This window comes from Gorilla gorilla, chromosome 16, assembly GCF_029281585.2.
Source record: "Gorilla gorilla gorilla isolate KB3781 chromosome 16, NHGRI_mGorGor1-v2.1_pri, whole genome shotgun sequence".
In the NCBI taxonomy this organism is placed as follows: Eukaryota; Metazoa; Chordata; class Mammalia; order Primates; family Hominidae; genus Gorilla; species Gorilla gorilla.
The window spans coordinates 64,510,954-64,533,004 of NC_073240.2; the positions used below are offsets into that span (position 1 = coordinate 64,510,954).

General features: G+C 37.9%; 1 protein-coding gene across 5 annotated transcripts in view; it reads right to left on the reverse strand.

Moving 5' to 3' along the window:
* The window catches only part of HERC1 (HECT and RLD domain containing E3 ubiquitin protein ligase family member 1), a 289,708-nt gene that overhangs the window by 134,925 nt on the left and 132,732 nt on the right, over positions 1-22,051 (reverse strand). For all 5 annotated transcript variants that reach the window (XM_055362535.2, XM_031002448.2, XM_055362534.2 and 2 more), the window contains 10 exons: positions 20,317-20,412; positions 14,390-14,584; positions 12,660-12,971; positions 11,452-11,548; positions 10,728-10,871; positions 9,174-9,301; positions 5,863-6,007; positions 5,583-5,754; positions 3,940-4,074; positions 3,136-3,301 (listed from right to left, as the gene is read on the reverse strand). In XM_055362535.2, coding sequence (XP_055218510.1) covers positions 3,136-3,301; positions 3,940-4,074; positions 5,583-5,754; positions 5,863-6,007; positions 9,174-9,301; positions 10,728-10,871; positions 11,452-11,548; positions 12,660-12,971; positions 14,390-14,584; positions 20,317-20,412 — 1,590 coding nt within the window. The remainder of the gene's footprint in view (positions 1-3,135; positions 3,302-3,939; positions 4,075-5,582; positions 5,755-5,862; positions 6,008-9,173; positions 9,302-10,727; positions 10,872-11,451; positions 11,549-12,659; positions 12,972-14,389; positions 14,585-20,316; positions 20,413-22,051) is intronic.

Genomic DNA, 22,051 nt, shown 5'->3' on the forward strand with positions numbered 1-22,051 from the left:
CCTTGGTGCCTTCTTTGGTTCATTTGGTTAGGTCATGGATGGTGTGGATGCCAGTAGATATTGAAGAGTTAGGTATTTATTGTAGTCTTCACTGTCTGGGCTTATCTGTACCCATCCTTCTTGCGCTTTACAGATATTTTAAAGGACTTGGGTATTGTGATCTAAACTGTATCTGCTTTAGTAATGTTGTGGTTCTTGCAGCCTCATAGAGGTACCACCTTGATGGTCTTGGACAAGATCTGGGAGAATTCTCTGGATTATCAGGCAGAGACTCTTGTTCTCTTCCCTTACTTTCTCCCAAACAGTCTCAGAGAGAGAGAGACAGAGAGAGAGAGAGAGAGAGAGAGAGAGAGAGAGAGAGAGAGAGAGAGAGTGTGTGTGTGTGTGTGTGTGTGTCTCTCTCTCTCTCTCTCTCTCTCTCTCTCTCTCCTCAGCCACCTAAAGCTGGGGGTGGAGTGACACAAGCACCCCTGTGGCCAACACTATGACTGCACTGGGTCAGACCTAAAGCTAGCACAGCACCAGCACAGCACTGGGTCTCACCCAAGCTTGCCGTAACCACTCCCTGGCTATTGCCTATGTTCGCTCAAGACTCTATGGTTCCACAATCAGCCAGTGGCAAAGCCAGCCAGGCCGTGTCCTTCCCTTCAGGGGGAGTGAGGTCCCCCAAGCCTCAGGTGGGTCTAGAGGTGCCATCTGGGAGTCAGGGACTAGAGTCAAAAACCTTAGAGGTCTACCCAATGTTCTATTGTACTATGGCTGAGCTGGCACTCAAACCACAAGACACAAGTCTTTTTCACTTGTGCCTCCCCTTTCCAAAGCTAGAGGAGCCTCACCCCATAGCTACCACCACCCCAGGCCACAAGGAGTATTGCCAGACAAGCACCAATGTTCCCTTAAGCTTAAGGCCCAGGGATTCTTAAGTTAGCTTATGGTGAATACTGGCTGGCCTAGGACTCACCCTTCAGGGCAGTGGGTTCTCCTGTAGCCCAGGACAGGTCTAGAAATGCCATCCAAGAATCAAGTCCTGGAATCAGGGATCCCAAGAGTGTATTTGGTACTCTGTCCCTCCATGGCTGTGCTGGTACCTGAAGCCAGAAAGTCTCAGAGGCTCACCCAAGGCCCCTGACATAGCAGCTGGGTATCAATGCTGGTTATTCACAGCCCATGGGCTCTTCGGTTAGCAGGTGATGAATGCTGCCAGTACTTAGTCCTTTTCTTCAAGGCAGTGGGTTCCCTTCTGGCCCGGGGCATGTCTAGAAATGTCATCTGAGAGCTGGCATCTGGAATAGGGAGCCTTGCGACTCTGACTGGTCCCCTATCCTGCTATGACCAAGATGTTATCTAAGACACAAGACAAAGTCCTGCCCACTCTTCCCTCTCAAGTGGAAGAAAGGGGTCTCTCTTGGAGCCACGAGCTGTGTAGCCTGGCACTGGGGTCGGGGCGGCGGGGGGTGAGCCAGCACTCCCTTGGTTACCCCAGCTGGTGTCTCAGTATGTCACCTGCCCCTCTGTCCACTGTCTCTGGGACCAGTTCAGCACTAGGACTCTCCTAAGAGTTGCAGTCCTTTTGGCCTAGACTGCCTTTCAAGTTTACTTGGAGACACAGAGCACTATAGCCCTCAGTGGCAAGCCTTGCAGGAATTCAAATTTGGATCACTGGGATCAGCAATTCCCCTCTGGCTAGGGTTGGTTTAAATGCTCCCTCTGTGCACAGGTGTCAGCTGAGTTTGGTCCAGTTCTCCTTTCTGCTCTAACAGGATAGCACTGAGTTCAGTGCCTCACAATTGTTGTGTTCTCCCTCCCCAAGCACCCAGAGACACTCTCTGCGCCATACTGCCACTGCTGCAGGGGGAGGAGTGGCACTGCCTATTCAGGACTGTTTTTTCTATCTCTTCAGAGCCTCTTGCAGTGATATGAAGTTAAAACTAGGTACTGTAAGTGCTCACCTGATTTTTGGTTCTTATGAAGGTGTTTTTTTCTGTGTAGAGTTGTTAAAGTGGTGTCCTTGGCAGGGGGAATGATCAGTGGAGCCTTCTATTCCACCATCTTGCTCTGCCTCTCAATTTCCCTTTTGATTTCTGTAGGGTCAGTAGTAATATCTTGTCTTTCATTCCTCATTTGAGTAATTTAAGTCCTCTCTCATTTTTCTTGGTCAGTCCAGCCAGAGGTTTGTTGATTTTGTCTTTTCAAAGAACAAACATTTAGTTTCCTGGATCTCCTCAATTGTTTTTCTGTTCTTTATTTTTTTAATTTCACTCTAATCTACATTAGTTCCTTTTTTCTACTTGCTTTGGGTTGAGTTGACTCTTCTTTTCCTAATTTCTTAAGGTAGAAGGTTAAATTACTGATTCGATATACATTTTTTTAATATAGATGTTTATAAGCTATAAATTTTCCTCCAAGCACAGCTTTAGCTGCATTTCATGAGTTTTGGTATGTTAAGTTTTTGTTTTCATTAATCTTAAGTATTAAATTTATCTTGTAATTTCTTTCTTTGATCCACTGATAATTTAGGAGTGCACTGGTTTAAAAATTACTGTACTTTCTATTATTACCTGCCAAAAGAGTTTATTTTCTGTATTTTGTATTACAAATATATAGATATTTTTGTTTCCCCCAAATTTAATATTGTATTATAATACTAAATGTTTTTTTAAACTATACTCTCCTTATTTATAACCAGTATTCTATTCTAGGCCACTTCTTCCTCCTTAAGCTGACCTTTCTCTCCTTAGCTCTGGTTACAGTTCTAGTAGATGATCCAGTCCACTTATTCAGTTACTACTACTGACCAAGCCATGCCCTAGGTCCTTGCCCTCAGGAACTCATCTTCTGGTGAAAAAAGAGTGACATGTTTGTAAATAAGCAACTAGAATACAATGTGATGTAATGAGAACATATACAAGAAAAACCAAATCTGGTGGGAGAGCAGGAATAAAAAGTTTCTCAGAGATGGCATCTGACCTTTGTCTCAAGGATGAGTTAACCAAAAACACTCTCACCAAGAAAACAGGAGTAAGGGAAACAACATCCAATTGAAATTGCCCAATGTACAGTTGAATATATTGTATAGCTAAAATCTCAGAGAAAGACGTGATTTGAGATACAGATTCACAAGTCCTATTCTCTTACCTCTTGGATTTCATCTGGGACAGTTGAGTCCATCAGTCTGAAGAGCAAATTTCGAAGTGGACCTGCCTGCCTCCCGAGAATGCTGGTAGCTACCCCTCCCGCAAGCGCAAGAGCAAGGTGATTTGAAAGTAGCTTCAGGCACAGCTTGAGAAAACTGTGGTGTTCTCTGAAACCAAATAAACGTCTATGAATTCTCGGAACATAAAAGTGCCTGTGCTATCCAGTTTGGGTAACATTTTTATATCTTTAAAAATTTTGTTGGCCAGGTGCGGTGGCTCATGCCTGTAATCCCAGCACTTTGGGAGGCCGAGGTGGGTGGATCACCTGAAGTCAGGAGTTAGAGACTAGCCTGGCCAACATGGCAAAACCCCGCCTCTACTAAAAATACAAAAATTAGCTGGGCATGATGGTGGGTGCCTGTAATCCCAGCTACTCAGAAGGCTGAGGCAAGAGAATCGCTTGAACCCAGGAGGCAGAGGCTGCAGTGAACTGAGATCATGCCACTGCACTCTAGCCTGGGCGACAGAGCAAGACACCATCTTAAAAAAAAAAAAATTTTGTCAAGTCATGAACAACAGTAATTTTTAAAACATGATTTGTGAAATTACAAGTAACTTTTTCCTAGAAGTTATTATCAATAAGTATCTAAGTTTAGCTCTTTTCTAGATTATAAAAAAGTTTCATATAACTTGGGAAACCAAACAAGAAAGAACAGTAAGTCAAAACTCAAAAGGAATAATTTATACACATGCACACACGCGCGCACACACACACACACAGATACAAAACATACATATAACATACCTTGATGAAGGGAAAGGGAGTGGGGGAATCTCACTGTTTATTTTATCACAGTATCTCTCAAGAAAAGAACGCAGGTGTGAGAAGGTACTCTCTTCAAGATCTACACAATAAGGTCGGTGCCATGCAACAACTTGTCTAGAAGGACACATAAGAAAATAATAAAACAGTCTTAAAATGAAATTTTTATGCACAATCAAAAACGAAAATTAAAACATATATTGGCCGGGCACGGTGGCTCATGCCTGTAATCCTAGCACTTTGGGAGGCCAAGGAATGCAGATCACCTGAGGTGAGGAGTTCAAGACCAGCCTGGCCAACATGGTGAAAACCCATCTCTACTAAAAATATAAAAATTAGTCGGGCATGGTGGTATATGCCTGTAGTCCCAGCTATCCGGGAGGCTAAGGCAGGGGAATCACTTGAACCTGGGAAGCAGACACTGCAGTGAGCAGAGACTGTACCACTGCACTCCAGCCTGGGCGACAGAGTGAGACTCCATCTCAAAAAATATATATATACATATATACATTAAAGCTGAATGATTTCAACAAGATACAAAGAAGACATTACTGATTATGAAAGTGATAAAACCTTTCATTTTAGCAACTAAGGAAAACCAAGAATTTGCCATCTTTAAGAAGAAAACATACAACCACCACCTGCTTTGGAAGGTTTGGATGTCCACTCACCTGAAAGCAGAGGGCTGAGTCACATGATCTACTAAAGCCCCTCTGGTTCTAAGAGTCCAGAAAATATATATTTCATATTAAGAAAAATATCCTGACTCTATAGAGTGATAACTGAAATCTATTAAAAGACAAAATCCTGAAATTTCTTGTTAATACTTTTCAGTTCTTGGGACCCAACTATCTACATATGAAGTGGGAAGTTGGAGATTTAATGCTAATAGCAAATTATTTATATTCAACTTATTTATTTTGGCTTTTGTGTTAGAGGAATAACTATCGATAAATATTTTTAATTGGTTAGAGTATCATTTTAAAACCCTGAGCCAAAGGCATAGAATGCAAATAAAATACATTCTAAGCTATAAATTAGCCCATGTGTATCTGAAAATATCTGAAATAACCCAAATGTTCTTTAAAATTCAATCTCCTAATAGTGACTGAAACTCACCCAACTGATGGACTAAACACATACAGTTAGCACTTTAGGAAAAAGCTAAGTTTCTGCAAAAATTAACCTCCTTGATTTAAAGTATGACAATTTTTTTTTCCAAAAAAAAAAAAAAATTCAAAAACCAACCAGATTGAGAGCACTGAGGTTAAACATTAAATCAATAAAGCCTAGTTCTGATTTTAATTATTTTAATTTCCTCTTGATATGCAGATATTTAATTTTTTTAAATCAGCATGTAGAGATGAGAGAGAACTCAAAATGTTTAAAAGACAAGTCTTAAATACTGGGTATGACTTCTTGCTTCGGAAACATGTCTAACCTCAACATTCAAATAAAAAGAAATCTAATGTCATTTCTATGATAGAGAAAAAGCAATACTATATGTGTTCAGAAGAGTATTTTATGAACAAAGCACAATTATTTGTTTTTATTAGTGTTTCTACTTTTTATTGGTGTTTCTTATGTTAAAACACACAAGAATTTTTAAACATAGGCACTCTTACCTGTCCCTAGGAAGAGCAGTCCATGCCAGACTATGTGATGTTCCAGCCGAAATCTGCTGAATAGCTATGCCATCTAAGCCACTCACTTTCTTTGGTTTAGTAATAGGACCTGTGGAATTTCCCTGACCACATTGCCCCATTGAGTTATTGCCCCAGGCATAAACTTCATTATCTAAAAACAAAATATAAAGTATTATATAAAAGAAAAGCCAAATTCAAATGTAATATATTTACACAAGACAACAGTTAATACTATTTCCTTAAAAACAAATGACTTTACCATGAGAAAGAGCCAAACAATGACTGTCTCCAATAGAAACATCAACTATTCTTGTGGCAGCCAGTTCTTCAATAAGCTTGGGTCTCAAAGCAGTAGCTTCTGAAGAACCACAACCTAGACAAGCTCCACAGCCCCAAGCATAGACCTGAAAAAAACAGCAATACGTTACACATAACTTCCTGAGATGATTAGATTGTTGGCTTTAGGGATAAATGAAATCTATGAAACTAAAGTATGGTTTGATAGTAAATAACTTTCTGATGTTAAAATCATTTTGATGATTTTAAAGATTGTTACAGCGATTTATCATGCTGCCTTTAGGCATTCACTGTATAGGCAGAAAAACAGCTGATCTGAAAATAAAAATAACTGGTCATAGAAAAAACAGAAAGGTCTTCTGAGAGGGTCTGCTAAACCACTAATTGGCTGGCAATTTGTTATATTTGCCCCATCTTACCAGCTTTGAAAATACTGTCTTAAAACTTCTCCTTTATGTGTCTCTCACTATTCCGGTGAGATTTAAGATTAGAACAAGGTATTATCATATAAAATGGATTATATAAATCACAAAACTGATGTTTATTATTTAGTTTTAGAAATACCTCACCTCATTATTGCAATAATTATCACTTACAAAGAGGGCCATGTGAAGCAGTAACAAGGTAGTTCCCCTTAAACATCTTCATTTTTGACTAATGAATACCAAAAGAATCACTAACTGATTTAAGATGCTTGGGGAAAGGGTTAGGTGGGAAAAAAAAATTTTGTCTTTGGTAAGACAAATAGGTGAGTGACTGACAATTTGGCAATCCAAAATCAACAAAATCAAAACAATCAGCAATCTGAATGATTTTTTTTCTTTATCTTCAATAGATTTTGGTAAGATTATATAGATTCTTATCTTCATGCCATCAAATTTGAGAATTTGTTTTTGCCTTGCAATTATTTTAGGAAAGACTGCTGCTGAGAGATTAAACCACTTCAATTAAAAATAAAGAGCACTGTCCGGGTGTAGTGGCTTAAGCCTGTAATCCCAGCACGTTGGGAGGCTATGGCAGGAGGATCACCCAAGCTCAGGAGTTCAGTACCGGCCTGGACAATGTGGCAAGACCTGATCTCCACAAAAACTTAAAAAAATTGGTCAAGCATTGTGGCACAGGCCTGTGGTCCCAGCTACTTGGGAGCTGGGATGGGGAAGATCTCTTGAGCCCAGGAGGTAGGTCAAGGCTGCAGTGAGCCATGTTTGTGCCACCGTACTCCAGCCTGAGCAAAAGAGTGAGACCCTGAGTTCAAAATAAAATAAAATGAGAACATATATTTGTACTTGTTTCCAGATAACTTACTTAAGTATAGAATGCAACAAAATTCCAGTACATAAGGCATATTTTAGGAGATGTTAGAAACTAAAGATAACGACAGTGAAATAATGTATACTCAAAATCATCACACAAGATTTCCTAAATCACTCATAAAGTATCATATACACTCATGCACCATTCAGTCAACAGCAGACCACATTATACAACAGTGGTCCCTTAAGATCTAACGGAGCTTTGATGCCAGTATTTTTACTGTACCTTTTCTATGTTTAGATATGTTTAGATACATACTTACCATTATATTACAATTTCTGAAGGTATTCAGTACAGTAACATGCAGTACAGGTTTGTAAACTAGGAGCAATAGGCTATACCATATAGTCTAGGAGCGTAGTAGGCTACACCATCTAGGTTTGTGTGATACTCTCTACAATGTTCTCACAATAACAAAATGGCCTAATAACACATTTCTCAGAACATATCCCATTAGGTGACACATCACTGTAATACTGTCACTCAGTAAGGCCTACATAGAGTTTTCTCTTGCAGCGTTCCTTCGGTTGAGCACCAAATGAGAAATACTTGGCTTGCCTTTAGAGACTGGACCATACAGTATAGTATGGTGGGAAGTCAGTACAGAAGAGGCCTGAAAGTGCTGAGACAGACTGAGGGAAAAGCAAATGTTGATCATTATTTCATGCTCAAGTTTAATGGTAAAGAAAACTATTCTTACCCATTAAAAGTATTTCTGACTTTATTTTTTTCAAGCATATATATTTGATTTCATATAACTTAAGGTACTCATAATACAACTATTCTATAGAGCAAACAGTTTACAAGTTCTCTTGGAATTCAATGTAATGGATTTACTATTATTATTACTATTATTACTACCACTACCAACTAATAGTTGAATAGTATTGGATAATCTACAGAAACTCTCAATTCTAATGATTATCTTATGTGATCACTTGTATGCAAAGCAGAAATTATTACTCCTTCATAAAAAAAGAAGCACATGATGCTCAAGGGATGTCTGTTATTTGCCTGTGTGTATACATCAAATACATAAGCATCTTCTAACTTCAACTCATGGATTCTTACTACAAAAACCATAGTGAGAAACACGTAGAAGAGATATTCTTAAGGCAGCAACTAGCTAATGTAATGATGAATAGCTTGAAGATTTTTAGAACACAAGGCATTCTAGTTTCTCAGTGAATAATCAAATTATATGCTGATTTCTGCTTTTCTGCTCCTCTGCCTTGTGAATTAGTCATAAAACACTTTTATACCACTGCCTGACACAAGGTGGCCTCCTATACATGACAGAATAAGTGGCCAGCTCACTTTTTTACTGCCATCACTGATGGATACACAGGGACAAATACCGTCAGTCTGTAATTATACCTGGCTCCTCCCTATCCTCAACAAACAAATAGGGTAAGAGTGAAAATACACATGTAAAAGTTTGAAGCTTATAAGCTATAAAAGTACAAAGCTTATGAGCCTTTATAAAGGCTCATAAAATTCCGACTATCCTAAGCTTGACTTCACACTGTTTCTCAGAAACACCTAACTCTCTCAGAATATTTTCCATACCTAAGTTTTCTCTTTACCCTCCTTTTTGATCACCCTCTTGCCTTCTTAGTTCATATCACTGGTTCCATCAAGATCTAGTTCAGCTTTCCCGGACTATCCATGATGTTTTAGAAAAGGTTTAAGGGAAGCTAAATGCTAAAACATTTTAGAAAGTCAGTTTAATACAAAGAACAGAGGCTCCACTAAGGTTTATCTGGGTCACATATGCCAGGTTAGAAAACCTGGTTCCTTCTCAGATACTCTACTTCAAACAGAAGAAGATATTTCATTTTAGCATGTTGCCTAAAAATATATTTATTTGAACTTTAAAATTTAAATACAATTATTACTTTTTAGTCACCTAATCCTCTGAAATACTCTAAGTCTTTTATACTCATTCCTTAGTCCTACCTGCCCTGTTGATGTCAAAGCAAGTGAAGACTGGCTCCCAGCACAAACTTTGCGAATGAACATCCCTTGTAAAGCTTCAATAACTTTAGGTTTATAAACTCTGTTGGTATCACCATGACCAAGTTTACCTATAAAAACAAACACATTAAACAATTTACTTGTTTTAAAGAAACTCTACTCTTTTTAACACTATTAAAGTTGATAAAGAGCTCTAATGTTTCCATCACTAACCTGGCAGATACGAAAAGCTATGTTTCTGATAGCTGAGGATGTTAACAAACGAGCATTTTTATTACAAGAAAGTTAACAACCACTGATAGCCTTTTATATCTTAATTTCAAGCAATTAAAATCAAGCAATTTAAAATCACTTTAAAAGAAACAGAAAATTATTTTTCTGTCTTTCTCCCCCTTTAATGGCTATATTTCTAACTTCAAATTTGCTGACAAAATATACAGGTACTATATGCGTATAATTTTTCATAAACTTTAAAAAAGAATGTATATGCATATAATTTTTCATAAACTTTTAAAAAAATCAATAGCTCATGAAATTGAAAACTTGACAAATCATTAAAGAAGAAAAACAAATGGCCAACCATCTATAAATCCAACCACACCAGGAATAAAAAAAAGTATAAATTAAATGATACCATTTTCACTATTGAAATTATTTAATTAAATTTAATACATGCTGTTGTTGAAGACTATGGGGAAGTAAGCATTCACACTGCTAGTAGGAGTGACTAATTAAAGTAGACAAAGATTTAGTCATTCATTGTGTTGTTAATACTGAAAAAAATTGAAACCATCTAGATACTCAACAATAAGAAACTGGTTTTATAAATTGTGCCACCATCAAATAAAAGAACACTTCAAGCCATTTAAAAGAATGATGTAGAGTCATGCTTGTTGATATAAAAAAGATACTCATGCCGGGCACGGAGGTTCATGCCTGTAATACAAGCACTTTGGGAGACTAAATCTGGCAGATCACTTGAGCCCAGAAGTTCGAGGCCAGCCTGGGCAATAAAGCAAAATCCTGTCTCTAAAAAAAATACAAAACTTAGTCAGGCATGGTGGTGCATGCCTGTAGTCCCAGCTACTTGGGGGGCTGAGGCAGGAGGATCGCTTGAGCCCAGGAGGTTAAGGCTGCAGTGAGCCAGGTTTGCATCACTGCACTCTAACCTGGGTAACAAAGCAAGACCCTGTCTCAAAAAAAAAAAAAAAAAAAAAACTATTAGAGTAAAACATATATATGTCAAAACATATATTAACTTATATAAAACATACACATGTAGGTATACTTTGGTTTTTAAAAACACATCTAAGTAGAAATATATGTAAATATTTGTATAAATGTGTATTTATTTAGAAGTCTATTTCCAAAATGTTAACAATGGTTAAAGTAACATTTGTAAAAGCTCAGTTCATTTTTGAATTTCTGCTCATCTGTATTTGAGTCATTCTACACTAGGCATATATAACTGAAAAATAAATTTTTAAAAAACTCAAGAAAAAAGCCAAAGCTACTGATAAATAACTTTTTACATACCATTGTCTCCTCCTCCAAAAGACCATACAGTTCTCCCATCTTTAGACAGAGCAATAGTATGTGAACTGCCACAAGAAACCTCTCCTACATTGCTAATGTCTTTTACTAATGTTGGAATGTTACGACTATTGCTGTCACCATGACCTTGGATAAAACACACACAACAACAAAGAAACAACGTTAACTCTTTTTCTCTAGGCCTTGACTTCACAAGTATAATAAATGTTACAACTTTAAAATAGAATTGAGATTTTTTTAATGCAATGCAATATGAAAAACACAATCATTTCTAACATCTTCTCAATCTTCCAAGGTGCTCCTAAACTGGGTCACAGAGTCACTTCAGTGAACCATTAGAATATTCTTTTCATGCTCCCCTCACAGCACTTACCTTGTGTTGTCCTGTTTCATGCTCATGTTGACTTGTTTTCATTACCCACTAGATTATAAACTTCAGGATCATGATGGTATTGCTTTTATCCCAGAAACCCTACAATGCCTGGTCATAATAGGGCACACTCAGTAAATGCTTGCTAGATTTAATTACATTTAAATATCAGCACTAAAATTTAGGTCTTATCTATATAAAATTATCTTCCTCTGAGCTTAAACTAACAAAATAAATGACAGTCTTTGGCCCAGTAAATCTGCTCTCACGGCTTCTCAGTAACTTAATCATTTCTAATTTTCTAGAAGAATAACTTACATTTTTAAAAAATCTTACCTAATCTTCCAAAGTCTCCTTCACCCCATGTGTATAATTCCCCATCCTCTGTGACAGCAGCACTATGTCTGTATCCAGCTGACACACAAACAACTACCTGCATTGCACACAAGTAAATACGATGAGTATGCACATGTTAAAACATATAGTCCGTATTTGATCCTATACACAGAGACTTCACAGATACTAATATTCACAACCCATCCAGGAATTTCCAGGTACAGTTGTGGAGGCTGTGTTCAGGCCAAGGATGACTGGCTAAGAGTTCAAGTAAGTGCTGAAATACATGCCTGTAATCCCAGCACTTTGGGAGGCCAAGGCAGGCAGATTGTTTGAGCTCAGGAGTTCGAGTTCAGCCTGGGCAACATGGCAAAACCCTGTTTCTTTTAAAAAATATGAAAATTAGCCAGGCATGGTGGTGCATGTCTATAGTCCCAGCTACTCAGAAAGCTGAGTTGGGAGGACCACCTGAGCCCCAGGAAATCAAGGATGCAGTGGGCTGAGATAGCACCACTGCACTCCGGCCTGGGTGACAAAGTGAGAACTTAACAAAAAAAGAAAGAAAGAAAAGAGAGGAAGGGAGAGGAGGGGAGATTAATAAAAAGAGAAGATATGAGCTCAGTTTCTTATGGTTCCAATTATTTGTGTGGGTCCTTGGCAATTACTTAGGTACTCTAAATGCCTCCCCATTCAGGTCTCTACTAAGAGGCCACCTCTTCTAAGAGCACTCTCCGACCTACCTCATTACCTAATACCACACCTGCCCAAGGTAATCTTTATTGCTCATTTTTTTCTTTAATATTATCTGAAATTATTGTATATGCTTGTTAACTTATTATCTCTATCCTGAAGACTAAAGGATTAAAGTAGAGACCTTATCTGTCTTGTTCACTGCTACAAGTCTAATGCCTAAAATACTGCCTGACACTTCAAAAGTGCTAAATGTTTGTTAAATGAATGACTCTCAGTTTGCTTATCTGTGAAATAGGGATAATAACTACCTTACAAGAATAATTATAAGAATATAAGAATTAAAATTCAATAATGTATACAAAGGTGTTCTGTAAACTGTAAAGCAGATATACAAAAGATTAAGCCAAAGGGTTGAAGGGGCAACTGCAGAAAGAACACATCAAAATCTGAACGACATTGTCAGTTACAACACCAATGCATCTAATTATTTTTATAACCAAAAAGAATGCACATACCTTTCCTTGTAGAGGTCCCTGAATAAGCTTGGGATATTTCTGTGTTGAACTATTTCCATGCCCCAGTTTCCCATAATCACCATCTCCCCAACTGAAGACTTCTCCTTCTGTCGTAAAGGCTAAAGTGTGACCATCAGATCCTTTAGAAGATGAAACCTTTTTAATGGATCTGTGAGGCTCGAATGTTAACTTTTTTAAAGTTGACTGATTATTGGAGTCTCCAAGGCCCAGTCTCCCATAGCTGCCTTTCCCGCAAGCTCTAACAGAGCCATCCGTAGAAATGACAAAAGTGCAGTACTGTCCAGCTTCAATCTATAAACAAAGAATCATAAACATAAAATACTTCTGTGAGTATCAAAGTATAATATTTAAGGCTGGTTTTATCAAAGAGCCTCAAAGGAAGTCTTTTAGCAGAATATGGCATGATTCTCCAGAGAGATTAAGGAATATACAGAAATTTAAGAGAACATGAATGGCCTTTTCATGCTCACAACTTTGTTGCTGAGTTCAAATTCTTCATGTATATGTTATCTTTCCAGGTTATTGTCCAGGTTATGATTGAATGAAACAACAAAGTAAAACGCTTAATATCCTCTTATAACTGAGAATGGCAAGACATAAAGTTTTCCTTCCTATAAATTCCTTAGGGTACATTATGGCAAGAACCATATAAAATGTATTCTAAACCTATTTGAAAAAAAATACATTTTAATGAAAGTAATAATCAAATAGAAAGTTCTAGCTGGGCTACAAATGTAAAAAAAAAGTGATCATAAGAAAATGAAATGCTAATCTAGCAAAAAGAAATTCCAGTTTTTATTTACTTTTTTTTTTGAGACAGAGTCTCGCTCTGTCACCTGGGCTAGAGTGCAGTGGTGCAATTTTGTTTCACTATAACCTCCACTTACCAGGTTCAAGCAATTCCTGCCTCAGCCCCCTGAGTAGATGAGATTATAGGCACACGCCATCATGCCTGGCTAATTTTTGTAAATAATTTTAGTAGAGACAGGGTTTCACCATGTTGGTCAAGCTAGTCTGGAACTCATGACCTCAAACGATCCACCCGCCTTGGCCTCCCAAAGTGCTGGGATTACAGGTGTGAGCCACCATACCGGGCCTTTATTTACTTTTACTTGCCATTTGTGGTGAACATAACAGTAAAGTCTGTTGCTATTCTTAACACTTTTTAAAAATCGAGATCCCAATTTAGTTATTTGAAAGTTGGAAATGCTGTCAGGGATACTGGGGACTAAGAATGTATTATTTATTTATTTATTTATTTTGAGACGGAGCCTCACTCTGTCACCCAGGCTGGAATGCAGTGGCGTGTTCTTGGCTCACTGCAACCTCCGCCTCCCAGGTTCAAGCTATTCTTCTGCCTCAGCCTCCCAAGTAGTTGGGACTACAGGCATGTGCCACCATGCCTGGCTAATTTTTGTATTTTTAGTAGAGATAGGGTTTCACCATATTGGCCAGGCTGGTCGTGAACTCCTGACCTCGTGATCCACCTGCCTCAGCCTCCCAAAGTGCTGGGATTACAGGCGTGAGCCACTGCGCCCAGCAAAAATGTATTTTTCTATTAAAATGAAAAAAACTAATGCAGTATATAGACCAGAAATAACCATCGATAATTTTCACTCATTTAAAAAATACTCAATATTATTTAATGCAAATAAGCATGAATATACACCAGATTATCTACCAGTTTGTAAGCTATTTAGAAAACTTACGGTCTGTGCATCAGAGAAACTAGGAGCCAGTTTGGGTTGCAGTATTTTCTCCTGTGTACCTTCTACCAACTGATGGCTGCTATTGCTCCCCCAAACATAAACCTCACAGGTTTCGGAGACAATGGGAGCATCACCAGTCTGAATGCTATCTGGGCTAGCACATGTTCTCGAATAATCAGAAGCCATTCTGCAAACCTATTAAAAATTTAAAATATGCAACAAATAGTCAAGACAGTTTTAGTCTGGGCATTTTTTATACATATCCTCTGAAATTACTGTTGCCTTTCCTTCCAACACTCTCAAATGCTCAAAGAACCTATTAAATAAAGATAACTAGACTATTTACTCATATGGAATAAACCACTAAAAGACGCTAATAAAGTGGCAAAAGTGGGAAACGGGAGACACACAATCCTTTGGCTAAACATTTTATTACTGCATACAAAACACTGTAGAAAAACAAAGCTTAAGAAATAAAGTAGAAAAAATCACCATGGATAATCTTAACACCTTAATACAATAAATTTTACCTTTTAAATATATGTCCTTCCAGAATTGTTCATATACAAATTCTTTAACACAGTCACCACAGAGGACACATAAAAGTGACAAATTGCACAAAAGAGTCATGCAAATCCATGCCTACCTAGTCTTCATGATTGAATAGATAATATTCCATCTAGTAAAAAACATCACAATGTACTCAACCACTTCCCCACCCCCAACTTTTTTTTTAAATAGATGGGGTCTCACTATCTTACACAGACTAGACTCAAACTCCTGGGTTCAAGCAACCCTCCCACCTCAGCCCCCCAAGTAGCTGAGATTACAGGCACGCAAGTAATCATACCTGGCTCCACTTTCCTTTAATAGGGCATTTAGAGTCTATTTATTTGTTATATAGGCCATTTTTAAGGATATAGTTGTTACTATACTTTTTATTACTTCCTTAGTAGAGAACCTCAGAAATGGGACTCGAAATTCAAAAAAAGACAAGAATCCTATGATTCTTGAAACATACTATACCAAACTGCATTCCAAAATGGTGCTACTAATACATCACCAGTAATGTATGAAAGAAGGCTGTTCTAAAAACAGCGAAGGCACAAAGCAATTAACATTCACACGTATATCTGAATATATAAAATAAAAATCATGGCTTATTTACCATTTCTGTAGAATATAATGGTAAAGTCTGTTGCCATTCATAAGCCTTTTTAAAACACCAGGCTGCCTGCCAAAAGCATAGGACCCAGAGTGGCCATCCCAGTACCAATTTCACTGAATCCATACTCATAATAAGTATCATGCTTTTAAATTTTTTGGCAAACATAAATGAGGAAAAAGGAAGATGCCCTTATCTTAACTTCACATTTCTTTATTGTTAGCAAAACTAAAGTTTTTCCATCTATTTGTTTACTATATTTTGTGATGTGAACTTCTGTTCACTTATTTATTAGAACTTAATAGATTTTTAAATTGACTTGTATGAACTCAATACAATAAAGATATTAACTGACTACAGTGACTATCAATTTGTTTTCTGTCTTTTAGTTTTTTGGTTTTGCTGAATCAAGCAAAACGATAAAAGAAATTTAAGAAGTCAACATATTAGTTTGCTAGCACATGAAATGGGAGAGGATAGGGTCATCTTGGTCAGATACTTTAAATAGTATCCAAAACAATAGAATAATATGTGTGTTAGACAAATATTTTCCAGTGAACATGAGGACAGTATCTGAGGACAGCTGCCAGTCCCTAATAAAAGGTCTGGAATTTTGCTGGAGATAAAGGAGGATAGTGGGGCCAAGAGAGTCAGAATTGCTCATCTACAGGTCTATCACAGCCAGTGTGGTGGCTCATGCCTCTTGATACTGGCCAGCCAGGATTCCTTTCCAGGACATAGCCCCTACACTGAGAAAAACTACTGGGGGCAGAAAAAAAATTGAACTGGATAGGGACAACAGAAAGGAAAGATGGAAAGGAAAGAGAATACCAAGACAAAAGTTGGGAAGGGGAACAAACTGGAAAACCACTTTTTTTTAACATTACACACAAAAAAAAACAGAGGGAGGGAGTCTATGGAGTTTAAAAAGCCATCTTAAATCCCACCTCATTCTAAGAGTTCAGGAAAACTAACCCTACGTAGAAATAAGCAACAGAAAAGTATTGAGGTCAAATCCCATATGAAGTTATTATAAAGTTGCAGTGAGCCAACATCACGCCACTGTACTCCAGCCCGGGCAGCAGAGACACCATCCAAAAAAAAAAAAAAAGACACAAAGGAAAAACAGAAATCTGAATTACAAACCCTCAAAAATGAGGTAACATAACTCAAGAATTAGAAATAAGAGAAAAAAATCATTTTGGAACTGAAGACTAAACTAGAAGAAACCCAAAAGTAAATAAATACAGTAGATAATGCCCTAAGAGTAATGAAAGACAAAAAGCATTTTTAGAAATTAAAAAATTTAAAAAGACAAAGTATTCAAGAAAAACTGACAAATATTAAAATCAGGCAAAGATCCAACACGCACATAATAGAAGTCCCTAAAGAATAGAACCCAATCAAAGGAATAAAAATAAGAAACTGTAATTTAGGGACATTTTCCTGAAATAAAAAAGATTTGAAACTACATATTGAATTATCACATCTCTAAGAATATCAACCCACCATGAATAATATCAAGACATATTCTATAGTAAAATTACTGATCTTTAAAGAGAAAAAAAAATCCTTTGGGCTTCTCAGCAAATATGCATGGCTCACATAGGAAAGAAAATCAGATTACCTTTGGACTTTGACAGTAACAGTTTATGCCAGAAGAGAATGGAGTAACATATTTAAGATAGACAAGAAGAAAAGAAAATGTGAACTAAAGAAAAGATGAGCTAAAGATTATTATCAACACTGACATTCAAGAATAAAGAGCACAGCAATTCTCAACATGCAAAAACTCAGAAATCTTGTTCTGATGAGTCTTTATTGAGAAATCTACTAGAGAATGACCCTCAAACTATCAAAAAGAATAGACACTGACACAGAGACTAGTATTGAGCATTAAATAAGACATCATTTGTAGAACTAATACTAAATGAAGGTTAAAACACAGAGACAGGCTGGGCGCCATGGCTCACGTCTGTAATACCAGTACTTTGGGAGCCCGAGGTAGAAGGATTGCTTGAGCTCAGGAGTTTAAGACCAGTCTGGGCAACCATAGTAATACCTCATCTCTACTAAAAATAAAAATAAAAAAATTAGCCAGGTGTGATGGCACACGCCTGTAGTCCCAGCTACTTGGGAGGCTGAGGCTGGAAGATCAATTGAGCCCAGGAGATAGAAGCTGCAGGGCACTATGATCACACCACTGCACACTCTAGCCTGGGCAACAGAGCAAGACTGTCTCAAAAAAAAAAAAAAATGCAGAGAGTATATAATAACTATATGCCCTATATACATGTAATACAATTATTAAAAAACAGGGAAAGCATACTTTAGAAATTAATTTTTTCAGTAATCATACAGCAGTAGTTATTTGTCTTATTTTAGGACTGCTGTTTATGTGTCTATGTGTGTAACATGTAATTAAAACAAATGAGTAATAATGGCATATTCTAATTCTCATCCTTGTATCTTTGGGAATCAGCAATCTTAGTTTAAAAGGAAGAAGATATAAATGTAAAGGTTAAGTAAAAATTCTATAGCTGTGAATTTGAAAGTATCAGTATGAACTCATTAGGTATCTTAGCTTTAAATACACATGTATACACATCCTAGCTCTGTCTACTATGAATATAAAAGCCTAGAAATAAGACCAACTCAGTAGCAGTAAGCATTTCTAGCACCCTGATTGTGGTATTGAAATATCATTTTCCAATAAAAGAAACCAGGACTTTTTTCAGAAAACTAGCTAGATGATTCCAGATTGGGGGCAACAAATGTGTAAGATCAGCCAGAAACAATGAAACATATCAGAAAGCAAGGAGGCTATAAAAGATTATGAGGCTTATGTTAAAATAACTTAAAACCACCCTGAAGAGACTAATAGCCAAAAATGAAACAATATGACCTTCACTACAGATAATAATTCAATGTGCTGAAACTCAAATAGGCTTAAATCTGTGGGTTCATAATGATTTTTTATTTATTTATTTATTGAGATGAAGTTTTGGTCTTATTGCCCAGGCTGGAGCGCAGTGGCATGATCTCTACTGACTGTAACCTCCACCTCCCGGGTTCAAGCAATTCTCCTGCCTCAGCCTCCTGAGTAGCTGGGATTACAGACGTCTGCCACCCCACCCGGCTAATTTTTTGTATTTTTAATAGAGACGAGGTTTCACCATATTGGCCAGGCTGGTCTCGAACTCCCGACCTCAGGTAATCCACCCGCCTCGGCCTCCCAAAGTGCTCGGATTACAGGTGTGAGCCACTGCACCCAGCCCATAATATTTTTTAAATGAAGTTAATTGGCCAAGTTTGGAGGATGGTAGGAAGACAATTCATTAAATTGAAAACTGGTAAATAAAGAGCAGATAGAAAGAATCAAGCATTTATTCTGCTCTTCCTATATAAACCGTAGCAGAGTAATCAGTCAATAAAGGAATCTCTTCACAAATATATTGCAACTAATTGTTGGGAAAAAGCTGAGTGTTGTGAGGGAAACTGAGGCAGGGCTTGCATAATGTCCTGTCGAATGTGTCTAGACTTGCTGGCTCCTTGCTTCTAGCTCTCCTAGGCTCCTATTCCCATTATCTCAAGTAGCAGAACATGTTCCATATAAATGCTAAACCATCACAGCTGTAGACCATGCGCCTGCCCTTTTGACCTCCGCATTCTCACCACCTATTTCTTTGTTGGATTACCAATAAATACCGTGGGGTCCCAGAGCTCAGGGCCTTTGTGGGCTCCACAATAGCGATGGCCCCCTGGTGTCCCATCTTTCTCTCTCAAACTGTCTTTTTCTCAATCCTTTGAATCCACCGGACTTTGTCACCCCCACGACCTGGTGTTGGGTCTGATCACCCCAACACTAATAAAAAGAAATGATAGAATTAGAATATCATATTTTTGCAACCAAGCACAAAAGAATTAATATAGTCATTAAGCATCAAGGGCTAATACCACAAAGAGAGACAACCAGATAGAACCTAATGGAAGAATACATGTATACAGCCTTGCTAAAGACATAACACCTGAGATTGATCAAGCCTCTGGATCCAGCTGCCAATTTATAGGAAATACAGAGGATAAAGAAACATACGGAACTGCATCATGAGTAATCTATCAGTAAAACCCAGACTGTGGGAAATGCTACAGCCTAGAAAGCCTAGATTCCTGAGCAAACATATTGAAGGAAAAGAAAAATGGAGGAGGGAACCTAGAGATTAAAATATTTAAAACTTTCCTTTTTTTTTTTTTAATGGGCAAGACTATAGTATCTAAGGATGCACATCTGGTTGACAGAACTATAAAGAAATGCAAGGAAGTGGTCAAAGTCACAATAGTGGTTACTTTGGGGAGGAGAAAAGAGGTTATGACAAGGCTGTGAAAGGGCTTCTGCAATGACTAAGAAAATTCTCTCTTTACCTAGGTACATATTAGAAGGGTATTTATTTTATAATAATTCATTAAGCAATATATGTGTACGTTTTTCTATATGTTTTACTTAATACAACATTTTTTCAATTAAAGTTACCAGCACATAATTCAAAAATCAAAATAAATGAAAGGGTATACATTGAAAAGTATGTCTCCTACTCACCCCACTCCCACCCTAGATACCCCAGTTCCTCTCTCTAGAGGTAACAACTGGTGCCACTTCCTTTTGTAGCTTTTCCAGAGAAAATGGATTATTTTTAAGGGATAAATACATGCCATAGCATTTTAATACAAAGTTGTTAATACAAAAGCCACGATTATTACATACCTCTTCAAAGAGACATAACGCTGCCTCGTAAAGGGAGCACAAGCCATCCGATGTTCTGGTTGGTTCTCTCCACTGACTCCGATCAGCAGATGAACCCTATAATTAAAACATTGTGGGACACAGTGTAGGAAGGGGAGAGACATATGCATTAAAATTAAACAGTCTACAAAAACAACACCTATTTGAAGACCTGTTTATATAATTATGTGCACTGAAACCAAATCCTAACATTAGGTCATGAAACTAACTTTTGCAAGGAAGTTTTATTAAATGAGCTGGCTACTGCATCACATGATAAATTAAGTGCCAATCCCTCACTGATTACCTTATTAAAAAGTGATTTATTCCAAGGGACACAGGGCTCTAGAAACAATCAAGGAAGTGGAATTCTGCCAGTTACACACTCTTTGGGTGACCAGTATCCAGAAAATGTGGTCTCAGGAAATACTACCCATGGGTATATTGCCCACCTGCCTTCCACCTGACAGAATATAGCCAGCTTTAGTAATGACTTGACCAAAGCAGCAGAAAGTCTGTCCCTCCCTTCTTAGTTTCACCACAACCAAGGTCCCAGTGTTACAGTGTTACAACCCCTACCACGAGGTATGTCAGGTGACCATCAAGTGATGGTCAGGCAGTGGTTAACTGTCTCTCTAAAACAATAATTGATTGCAGCCAGCACCAGGGAAAGGCAGTCTCCCAACAGACAGAAAAAAACCCTGAAACTTGTGATCAGCAACTTGCTAATAAGATCTCAGGAGCTGGGTGAGTGGGATCAAGCATGCACATTAAGAGGCAAAATGGAGGAGTTTAACTGGTATATGACCTTCTAGGGTCTTGCTCTGTTGCCAAGGCTGGAATTCAGTGGCAAAGATTATTGCTGTGAAAAGGAAATAAAACCTTGAGACTCCAATTCACCCTGACAAAAGAAAAAAATTAAGCTGACGGCTGACTTATGCAAGAAGCTGCCTTTCCTTTTGTTCCGAAGCAGATAGCTACAGATGAAAGGGTGAATATCCTCACAGGTAACTACTCTATGTTCACCTTATCTTATATAAAATGCCTATCTACTGAGCGCCAGAGAAATACATAATTCCACTATTCTGCTCCTTTTCTCTTGCAATTTGTGGATTCAGTAATGTGACCATACCCTCCTTTGTTCTCCTCCAGCCTGCTTACCCCCTTTAAATAGTGAAGCCCTCAATATCACCTTTGGAAAAAGGCACAGATCTGTGTAAACCAAAAATAAAATTCAAAGGCCCCCAGCAACCATCTGAATGGACTCCCTCCTATGGGAGGGCACTCTAAAATTTAACCTGAAGAACTGATTCAGGCCAGGACGGGAAGTGGGAGATCGGACATGCCTCATTATATCCATCCAGCGTTAACATCAATACAGACCTTAAGTCTAAAAAGAAACATTTACAGTCTATTCTCTCTAAGCCTGCTACTTGGAGGCTTCATCTGCATGATAAAACCTACCTCTCCCACAACTCCTTATTGTAACCCACACATTCCTTTCTACTAACTCTTTCAACGAACGGCCAGTCAGAATATGTTTAAATCTACCAATGACCTGGAAGCCCCCCGACCTCGAGTTATCCCATCCTTTCAGATCAAACCAATAAGATCTTACATGTACTGATTGATATATTATGTCTCCCTAAAATGTATAAAAGCAAGCTGTACCCCAACCGCCTTGGGCACCTGCCACCAGGACCTCCTGAGGCTGTCA